The sequence below is a fragment of the Halichoeres trimaculatus genome, unplaced genomic scaffold, assembly GCF_033239565.1.
Source record: "Halichoeres trimaculatus isolate MK-OKI-2021-1 unplaced genomic scaffold, fHalTri1.1 fHalTri1_scaffold_23, whole genome shotgun sequence".
Lineage (NCBI taxonomy): Eukaryota > Metazoa > Chordata > Actinopteri > Labriformes > Labridae > Halichoeres > Halichoeres trimaculatus.
The window spans coordinates 2,071,803-2,083,303 of NW_027437201.1; the positions used below are offsets into that span (position 1 = coordinate 2,071,803).

Below are 11,501 nucleotides of genomic sequence, written 5' to 3' on the forward strand. Positions count from 1 at the left end.
TATTTATTTATTTATTTATTTATTTTATTTATTTATCTATTTTTTATTTACTTTTTATTTTTATTTTTTTTTGGGGGGGGGGTTGTTTTATATATGTTAATGTTATATAGTATAGGTCATATAGTAGGCTTGCTTAAATTTATGTTTCCTGTTTATGTTTCTTGCTCATTTTGTTTCAAGATGATTAAGTTCTCTTTTTGTCAACTTTTCAACGCAAGTAAAGTTACAACCATTCCTGAGATGGAGTTAGTTGTACCTATGCAGCTTTTATTGTTGCACCCACAAATGCGCAAACTGATCGACAAATGTGTGAACAGATTTGCAATTGTGTGAAATATTTACAAATGTGTACACAAATCCACAAATATGTTGACTGATTTGCAAATAATATAAAGACTGATTTTTTTTTTCTACAAGACCTAAAAAATAGACACAAATCACTGGTTACAGCAGAGGAGGGTCTCAAAAACCACATGTACACAGACAGCCTTTCGGGAGGCCCACCTCAGTTGTAGCTGATGGTTTGTGTGAATTTTCAGGTCTTGTAGGAAGAAAAAAAATACTTGTTAGCCATTCAAGACTATTTATTTATTTTTTTGATACATTGAGTTGGAAAATGAGAAGGAAACACATTTAAAGCCAACACCTTAAGCTTTGGTTTTATGAGGGACTTACTGTTGAAAGAGGTTTTTGATGATGAGCAATTCACACCAGAGTCAGGAGTGTGACAACCAACCCCATTCTCCCCTACTGAAGAAAGATCGAGGTTAAATCTAAAAGGTTTATTTTCACAGTAGCTTTTCATTGACCCTTATTGATTTTGGGTTGTCTCAGTAAACAACAGTGGCATATAATGACTTTATCCAGACCATATGGAGATTGTGTTACCAATAAGCTGTGGTTAATTTACACAGTAAAGGGACATGGAGCAAAATTAGCATTCATGTTGAGCTGTGTCTCAGTCAACATGTCCAATTATCAGGCTGCTTGTTGCTCTGTGATGCTTTTTACAAACCCTGAGAGAAAGGAAAGAGATATTTAGCTGCCTGCTTTCTCTCTTTGTTCACAAAGACTAACTGTGAACAGAGAGAAGAAGTATCTTTTAGGTGTTAAGCAGGTAGAGTGATTTCATTGGAGCTATTTTTTTCTGAACGAATCCTCTGTTTGATTTCCTCTCCAAAGAAACGGTGAATATCTTTGCTTTTTCCATCACATGGATCCAGCTCAACCGCTGTTTGCTTTATTTTTAAGATGTGAGACCTTCTGTTCACACCTTATCTTGTCACTAACTCACCTATTTCCTGTTTTTTTCCCCATTATCATCTCTTTAATCTGCTCTTTTTCTCAGTGGGACACCGAGCAGCACAGAAGTCTGGAAGAGAGAGGCCGTCTGCTGCTCTGCCTGCAGTTCCTCCCGCCAGCCAGCGATGACGACTTGAAGGGCGAAGCCAAGGAGAGGGCTCGTGGTGGTCTGTGTGTGGGTGTCAAGCGCTGCGCCCACCTGGCAGCCATGGACGTCAATGGCTTCTCAGACCCCTATGTTAAAACGTAAGCATGATATCACTTTTTGTACAGTCCAATCTTCTAACATGAATAAATGATTAGCTGCTGTGGAGAAGGTAAACAAAGGCCTTTTGACACCTCATGAGCATTTCAGGTAACTTTCAGACATCAGTGCTCAATCGTTTCTGATGAAAAACATTAGAATGAATAAGACAATAAGATAGATAACTGACTTTTACTTACCAGACCTTTTTAATTTCTGGGCACTCTGAAACTAGGTTGAAAATATGCCAAGAATCCAGATCGACATTTCCAGCCAGAAAATATTAACAGTGTGTGGTTCATGTGACTTTTTAAAGAGGGGTGTTGGTTTTTTGACGCCTCTGTAATATCTTTACATTATTTTTTAAAAAAAAAGAAAGAAAGAAAAAGAAACTCGGACGCTCAGCGTCTCTTGGGGTCTATGAGGCAGTGAGCTGGCCTGGACGCTGGGCTTCTGCATGATGATTGGATGATCTGTCTGAGGCTGAATCCCTTTTTGATTGACAGTGAAATGAGCCAGTCAGCCATCTTGAAGTATAACCCTCCACCTTAGCATCTTCTCAGTTCTACTTTTACTTGACTGATCTGGAGGCTTTATCGATCACCAGAGTTTACCTTTCTTAAAAACGACGAGCCTTGTGTTTAAAGATTCTCTCTCTTTTCACCAATAAGCAGCTCCAGCTACAGCTGTGGAGCTTCCCCACCTGTCACTTACAGCCTGTCATAGTCTCACCTAGCAGCTCCAGCTGCTAACAAGCTGACACAGAGGGTAGAATTTACGTTTAAAAAAATAAACAAATTTATGATGTAGGCCAGCAGCAACAGGTTAGAAGATGAAAGGCTGATTGACTCCTATCTGTCTGACTGATTCAGCTATGTGATCTGCTATTTTCACCTCCTTGGGACACACCTGGACCAGACTGTGGCAGCTCTTGTAGATTGAAATCAGGACAATAAGATCAACCAGCGCGCCATTATCAGACTTGAAAATTATCCCACGAAAACAAAAGTCTTTCTTTTAAATCCAGATTGAAAAAAATACATTGTTACCACGAGAAAACAATCTATCCATTGAGCTATCTATCTATTAAGTTAACACAAGATAAATGTGCATGAAACAAAGAAAATCCAAGGCTGTCCTCGACTTCTGTAATTTTCTTCTGTGCAGATATATTTCAATAATCAATACAACGTGCGGAAGACTGATGGATTCATTTCACAACACCAATCCAGGACCTTGAGGGTGATCTCCTTTAAACCTGAGCAGACCCCATAAACTGAGGTTGTTTGCTGTTGTTTGGTAGAATAATGGTGACAGAGAGTGGCTCCATTGCTTTAAGTGGACATTTTGAAATATAGCATGGATGATGTGATTGCCCTGTGCTCACTGGCAGCCTTCAGTACAGAGAGAGAAGCACTGATGTAGTGCTATCGGCAGGCTGTACCACAGCATGGTTGGTGTCACTGAGGTCCCTCAGTTTTCTTAGTCATTGCTGAAAGAAAAGCAATACCTTGTGTCAGTGTGTGTGTGTGTCAGTGTGGAGTCAGTGTGTGTGTATATATCTCTGCAAAGAGTGGCAGACAGGTTGAGTCATGGATCTTAACAGAAACTTGACAAATGAGCTCTAAAATCGTGTCCTTCCTCACTCCCTGTTCTCCTGATGGATGCTTCTGGCTTGAGGGGTTTTTCTGGCTGCAGTTTTTTCATGCTTTCAGTACACACTATTCTCCCTTCACTTCACCCATCGTGTCTTCGAATCAAGTCTTCTCCCTTCCTCCAAACACTATAGCTGTGCCTACACACACACACACACACACACACACACACACACACACACACACACACACACACACACACTCTTCATACATTGAACGTGTTGTTTAATTTCACATGCGGGCTGACATTTCTGCTCCTTGGCGGGAGATTTTATACCCAGATGCTTTTTTGTGTCTGCGAGTGTGTGGGAACATACGCTGTACGGCTGTGGGTGGTGGGTGGAGAGCAAAGTGAATACAGATTCTGAGGAGCTGCTTCCAGCTGGCTGAGAATTTAATGACATCCTGCAAAGCTCTTCAGTCTCTGCTGTTCTGATGAAGGTTGTACTGATCATGTTTACGCTGCTGGTTTCACAAACAATAAATATTTACCCAGCGAGAAAACGTTCTAATCATTATGAATTACAATCGTCACTTTAGTTTGCAGACAAAAGAATCAACACCTCTGTTGTTTTGTACCACAGAGGTAAAGCCTGAAGCTTTACTGTTCTTTTTTTTTAATTGTGCAGCAAAACAAGACACTGACATAAATATACAAACAGGTTGAGAACAAAGTGATGATAGCAGACAAAAATAGTTACAAAGATGACGTGAGAAAAAGAAACAATTTTAATATTGAATAAATAATAAATTGATTAATTAGTTTGAAATAATAATAATAATAATAATAATAATAATAATAATAATAATAATAATAATAATAATAATAATAATAATAAAAGTAGTGATGGAAGTTTTGTAATACTGTTGATGATGGTAGTGATAATGCTAATTGTGATAGTAATAATATTAATAACAGTGATTCAGCAGCTGCTGAATGTAATTTAAAAAGAAACTTGTGATCTAACTTAGTTCCTTTTTAAATCAAGTAATCAGTAAAGTAACTAAGTTACTTTTTAAAGAAGTAATCAGTTATAAATAATCAGATTACTTTTTCAAGGTAACTATGGCAACCCTGCTAATTCCCCTTGCAAAAGTAGCTGTTAAACTAAGGTAGCTAACATAGATAACACGATGATAACTTTTCACCATCACTTTTGTTTGGAAAGAAAGATAAGGATGTCTGTCTTTTGTAATTTTTAGGTTACTCCTTACTAGGGACGGGTACCAAATTAGGTACTGTTATAGGTACCAACTGAATTCTGCCTTAAGTACCAGGTACCGATTCATATAAAATCAAAAGGTACCTTGTTCAGGTACCTAAATGCATCCATGTGACCGTTGGGGAGTGGATGAATAGGTTATTTTCCATACTGCACAGAAACACAGTATTACAAGGTTATATATTGAAGAATAAGAATGTTAAATTAAAACAAAATTAGATTTTATGAGTAAACAAATTGATACTTTTTACCACATAAATAGAAAAAAGTACCAAAAATTGGTACCGTTGAGTACCGATACCAATGGCCAGGTACTGGCCATTGGTACCGAATCGTTTCAGATGTGAATGGTACCATCCCTACTCCTTATGTAATTTAAACCAGAACTAATATTTGATACTGTATTTATTCATTACTGTATTTTTTATTTATACTGTATATATTTGACAAGGAGGGTCTGAGGTTCAACAGCAGACCCCTACTGTGGTGACTCTGGCTCTTTCCAAGATGTCAGCACATACTGGGGGTACCTATACAACCAGAGAGGGTGAATACACATCATTCATCTTCAGACAAAGTTAACAATTTACCGGGTAGCCATAAAAGTAAGTAAGACCACCTCAGGAGTTGGACAGTACTCACTTTTTGTCAGTATGCTGTGGTTTTACATTTGTTTGGAGCAAACTTGGCAACTCCAGACATATGCACGAACATTCCCATCTTGTTGCAGACACCATGAGATCTATGCTGCAGGGGACTGGCATGTCAGTGTGCCAGCTCTCACTGTGAGGCTCCAAGAAAGGTGCACACTTTCACTGCACAAAGGAAAGCCTATATCATGTTTAATAAGAAAGACAAGACATCAAAACGGTGAGAGTGTTCACTGCTTTTCTCCAGTGTGTGTGTCTCCTGTCGTTTGTTATCTGTGTGGAGAAGAAAACATGTACTCCGTTGCTTTGTTTTCACCCTATTTAAAACAAACTTTATTTAAATGACCAACATGAACACAATAGTCACTTTGTGGAAACAAACATTTGTCAGGGGTTCAAAGAGGAACAACAAAAAAAGGAGAAATAATAATAACAATAAGCTAAACTAAGCTAAATTGTAAACTGAAATATATCGATGGAGCCCACCTCTCCCCTGAAATAACACAACACACATGCATACATCTGTAGAGTTGATCCATCTGACAGGGGAGACTTCATCCTGTGAGAGGACACATATGAACAGTCAACTTGGTTCAGATTTGAGGTCAGGACTTCGGAAATTATCCCCAGAACATGCCTGACCCCTTCAATCTGGGAACATCAAGAAAAGAAAACTGCTTTGAACAGTTTTTACAAAGTGCACACTGCCACCTAGTGTATGGGGGTGGGTTGAATCCCATATTGAACCATTTGCAAAAAGCTTGTGTGAAGTTGTAAAAACTTAAATTTAAAAAAGTACCTGCTTATCAGTATTCTGGTTGACGTGCCTCTAAACTTTGTCCATTTCTAAGTTTATTTCCTAAATAAAAATACTTTAAAGATGAGGTAAAAATCAGTCCACAGCTGACAGTTATTCTCAAAGGAACACAATGGTTTTGCGTTTGTATTAACTGATCTTTCCCTTTGATTGTGTTTTCCTCGCCGTTAATGCTTTGATCTCATGACCTGTGAATGAGAATGTGACGCTGCTTTCCCCCTGCTCCTCAGGTACCTCAAGCCAGACGTCCATAAGAAATCCAAGCACAAAACGGCGGTCATAAAAAAGACTCTCAATCCAGAATTTAATGAGGTAGGCTTGCATTTGTCTGCACAACAACTCATTTGGACCCCCACGGTCCCCTGAGACAACACATCAGACTCTAAGTTTCTGCAACCTTTTGATTAGACAGCTAATTACTGTGTGACTACTCTAATGTGCTGCCTCATTAGTGAGTATTTCAGAGGTTTATAGGAAGGAGGAGCATGTCTGTTGGATGTGACCTTCTGACCTATGCTCACTGCTGTCCTGTTTCTTCTTTCCAAGGAGTTCTTCTATGAAATTAGCTTCTCAGAGTTAGCCACCAAGACCCTGGAGGTCACCGTGTGGGACTACGACCTGGGAAAGTCCAACGACTTCATAGGTGAGAGGTCAACTAACACACAAGAAGCTAATCACTTCTCTCTGGTGCTTTTCTGATAGCCGATAATCTGGTTATGGATGATGTCTAAAATATTCTAGTGTTTCTTTAATAATTACTCTGAGTGCTTGGAACAGTTTGGATAAAAATCTCTGAGTCAGGGGACAGTCCTAACTCGGTTTAATGACCTGTTTCTACTTCACCTACTTTGAATTCACCAGGAATTTAGAGAAAGTCTGTTGGTCTTTAAGAAATCAAAATGAAAAGAGGAACAAGATTTTTTTTTAGATTCTGTATTTTAGCCTCTTAGTTGTATCTATTAGGGGTTTTTTTTAACTGGTTGGGAAACAGACTGATATTGATGGCTTACAAAAACAGGTGAGACCATCAGAGAAAAGGTGATGTTGTAATGTATAATACTTGATGCGACTGTTGGTATTAGACCAGACAGTTGGCAGCATTCAACAAATAATTTTTACATTTTTAACAGCACAACAAGAATCAATGATTATATTTGAAACAGACTTATTTTTGAATTATTTAACAGAGAGCAGATAAGGTGAACATCTTCCTCCACAGCAGCAGCTCTGATGTGATGAAGTTTTACCAAACTTTACGTAAAACAGGAGAAAACAGCACAGACTGTTGGGACTGCTTTCTGCTGTGTTTATAGAGGCAATTCCAGAAATGCTGAATATCTCAGGAGTGAAAAGATGGTTGGCAGGACACCACTTTGGTAAAGAGATGGCCTGAGCCAACAGGTCAACAGATTCAGAATAATGTCCCTCGGGACATAATATCATTAAAGGATTCAGACATCTGTCAGATCTGTAGGTGGAAACAGTTAATACCCTGTGGTGGAAGCTGCTGTATGGGCTCAGAAGATGTGGGGCTATTATTGTAGCACCGTGCCTCATAAGCTTTACATCCCACATACCACCAGTTGGCAGTAGCTCTTTTGGATTATTTTGCGGAGGCAGACATTTTTTTAAATATTTATTTTCCAATAAAGAGGTACGGTGGCATATTGCATTCACTTTTAAAAAACATCCTGTTTTTAGGACATAACTATCTCATAAAAACAGGAATGTATGTATTTTAGAATGTCCTGTTTTTATGAGATATCCTCTAGTAAAAACCATAGACTGTATATAGAGTGGACAGCGTGGCTCCGCCATTTATCATTGTACGGTTTTGAAGCCAAAATACCCCCATCACAGGCGCAGCCATTGTAGCAGTTTGCAGCCAGAGTCTGGGCAGTAGAGATGATGAGGGATTCTGGGAGAATCTGAGTGGAGCTGGTGACAAAAATAATATATATTTTTTTTCTTTCAAGAGTCTAATCACTTCCTGAGGCTACCTCCTGACATATTTTACAATCCCCGAAAAAAAAATCACGAGAATGGTAGCTGTCAATCATCGTTAAACGTTATGTAAAACCTTGTTTTTAACCTTGTATAACTAATGAAAACAAAACTTTTCAGAAAAAAAGAGGACTTGAATACAAGACAGCCAAATAATATCTTCAAATCACCACAGCAATTGAACGTGAGAAACATTTCTATGAGGTGTATTACTTTTTAAAGTTTGACCACAGCCCATCTGGAATGACTGGAAAGCTGGATATTTTAACCTATACTGCAGCCAGCCACCAGGGGGAGCAGTTTTTGTGGAGACCTCACTTCGAGCCAAGCAAGCGGATGTCCTTATTTTTTTAACAGGACTGACGCTCAGCTGCATGACTTGTTGCTGCATATTTTTGCTGCTAATCAGAGGTGGGGGGTCAATACAAGTAAGGAAGGTTTTTAACAGTGACATGTTTCTTCATCAAGATGACGATTAAAGATTTTCAGGTATTACTTTACTTTCTAAATTCAAAAACTGAGATAAAAAAATAATAATATCAATAACTAAAAGTCCTGTTTTTATGAGATAGTTATGTCGTAAAAACAGCAGGGTTTTTTTTTATTTTCAGGTGAATGCAATACCCCACCATAGATAGGCCACGTTGAACCGAAATCAAAAACTCCAATCTTTACTCACACCAGGTGATGAACAGTTCTTCCTCTTAACTGCTCCACAGGAGCAGCCACAACAACCCAGAAGAGCCAAAGAGGGTGGAGGATGCGTAGCCACTGGGGCACAGTGGTAGAACAATAGCTCCACCTGGCAGCCTGTGCCTGTCAGCCTGAGTTCAGGGCAAACTAACCCACTACTTACAAAGTGGAGTTTTTCTAAGTGTTAGCAGATCACTCACACGGCAGGACTAACAAAAATCAGGTGTACACAGACAGCCAATAGGGAGGCCTGCCTCAGCTGTAACTGATAATTTGCTACAATAATAGCTCCATAAAAATCCCTTCCAGGACACAGAATCATGTTGCTGCATCCACAAGCATAGGTTCAAACTACACATTGAATACTTTGAGACTTATTCCGGCAATGAAAGAAAAAAAAAATGAAATTATAATAATCTTTTTGTATTTCTTTATAGAAAAAACACAAAGAATGAGGGATTTAACAACAAAAATGTGCCTTAACCACTAAACATAAAGTAAAACACACAACCACCCAAATAAACAGTAACTGGTCGGATCTTCTCTGTCAACGGAGCACAAACAATTCTGGTTTCACCTTTCTCTTTCTTTTCAAACTTCAACACATCATCACCTCTTCCTTATAGCTGTTACAGTTAGTGACTTTAATGTAAAATGACCCACAGTCTGTGTATTCAAACGGCCTTTTACCTCCGCTCTGCTCAGGGGGAGTGTCCTTTGGGTGTCACTCTCAAGGAGAGACTCTGCAGCACTGGATAGACTGTCTGAAGAACAAGGGCAAGAAGGTGGAGCGCTGGCACACGCTGACCAATGAGCTGCCTGGATCCACCCTACAGGAGTGACGTGGTCCTCTCTCTGTGCTCTGACACCAGACACACCTGAAGACTGAAGGGACGGTTCATAGCATGAGGACTCCTCTGCATGACTGTGGCGAGGACCCGTGTCCTGCTCACTTTGTGCCATCAATGAGATCATAAATCACAACAACATATTCAAAGGGGTCACACTCGAGGATCGTACCATGATCTTGGATTTGAATAGACTGGATGCAAATGAGAGAATCCCCAACTTAAACCTAGGTAATAGTGTGAGAATTTGCATAAGCATATTCATGGAGACTCATGACTCTGTGGTGGATCTGATTTGAATCTGAATGCTCCTTCTGTGCACACACAAACTGGTCTCAGTGAAAAGGACAAATTGAAACGGTGCAGACATTTAATGAAGGAAAAAGCTCAATTATCCCGTCATTTTCTGTAAGATTATCCCCCATTTCACAGCACAAACACATCTCTCTGCAATAATGATTTACTGAATGCTTCCAAAGATTTTTAAGAGGTCTCAGTTCAGCTAGACTGCTTGTATAGTGATGGGATCGTCTGCAGATGGCGTAGTCCATTGAGAGAGGTGGCTCTTCCAAGTTGGTTGTGATTATTGCATGTTTTGGTGTCAGTGAAGCAAATAAAATGATCTTCATGTACTACATGTTCTGCAGAAGGAGGTGATCATTGTTCCTTGTGTCCCTGAGGAAAGTATATTTTCAATTCAAAGTAGAATGAATACTTTTTATAATGTTCAAAGTAGTTTTTTTTTTCTGTCAGCCCCACTATAACAAGTGACACACTGATCCTGACATGGCGCACATGGTGATGTCTGGTCAGTGTGGTAGAGCACAGGCGTGTAATTAACAAGAGGATTGATTGGTTTTGATGACAGGTAATAAAGTATTCTTTGTTTGTACTGAATGGTGTGTAGAGCACAGTGTTGTGTGATATCTCTGCTGCAGCTTGTGTCTGTGCTGGCTCTCATGTGAGGCATGCTGAAAACACAAACATGTTCATATGTAAATATATCTATTGTGTTCACTTTGGATGTTTGTATTTTGGAGCATCAGTGTGCATGGCTGTTTCATTTTTTCATAAAAATTACAACAGTTCTTCATGGTCTCTGGTATTCTTTATAAACTCATATCTTTGCAAAACTCAGACCTGGTCTGCTGTGTCCTGGTTGATGCTGCTGGTTCAAACAACAGTGCTGGATGCAGCTCATGTGAGAGATGGAGCGGTTAGTGCAGTTCATTGAACTCATAGGTCTTGTAGATATGTACACCTTATATCAACAACACGCTTTGGAGCATTAGTCAAGCGTTAGTTAAAGATGCTATTGAGAGGATCTGTTTTAATTGGACTACCTCGCCACCTTCTGGCTGGAGTCTCAAACACACTGTTGTAACTTACTTTTAGGGAGGTATGTGTTTGTTTAGGAATTAAATGGAGATCATTTAAATTTTCTTTGTCCAGAGCAGCTTTTTACTGGATACAATACCATGAGATAAGGTATTTATCAGTACAGCTACGTAGAGATACGGTTTGAAACGTGACATCAAGCAAACATTGTAGCAGCCGGCTATGTGTAGTGCTATCGTCAACCCTGTGCTCTGACGTATCTGTAGGCTAAAGTTACAACAAGTAAACACTGTCAGTTTGTAGGTAGTTTAGTAGCTGGCTATATTTAGCGCAATTGGCAGCCCAGTGCTCTAAGATATGTCTGTAATGTGTAACATCTAAGAGGTAACATAACCTCACTCTTCATTTTATTGATAGACTCTCAAGTTTGAACAGACCACTGCAGAATAACTGCTGACTGTGGGTTGGAATCAACATTATCACAAACAGTTTAGCTCCTGTGTTAGCCTTTAGCTCATGCTCTATCTTTCTCCTGTTTATTTTTCTTCTGCTCCTCTGTCCTTTTTGTGTCAGACAGTTAGGCTCCAGTGTCCACTATCACTACAAAATCAGTCAGAGAAATTGTTTTCAGCAGAGAAAAACTTCGATCTCTCTTGTCTCTACTAAACTTCATCAGCAGGCGTGGTGTTGTCATAGAGACTTAGACATGCCGTAAATCAGTCCAGTC

The 11,501-nt window shown here is 39.3% G+C and overlaps 1 protein-coding gene across 1 annotated transcript in view; it reads left to right on the forward strand.

Annotated features, from left to right (window-relative positions):
* The window catches only part of LOC141784713 (double C2-like domain-containing protein alpha), a 35,847-nt gene extending 25,363 nt beyond the window's left edge, over positions 1 to 10,484 (forward strand). Inside the window, exons 8-11 of the mRNA XM_074662555.1 lie at positions 1,349 to 1,548; positions 6,122 to 6,203; positions 6,438 to 6,534; positions 9,294 to 10,484. Of these exons, the coding sequence (XP_074518656.1) occupies positions 1,349 to 1,548; positions 6,122 to 6,203; positions 6,438 to 6,534; positions 9,294 to 9,430 (516 nt within the window). The 3' untranslated portion in view covers positions 9,431 to 10,484. The remainder of the gene's footprint in view (positions 1 to 1,348; positions 1,549 to 6,121; positions 6,204 to 6,437; positions 6,535 to 9,293) is intronic.
* The last annotated feature ends 1,017 nt before the right edge of the window (positions 10,485 to 11,501 follow it).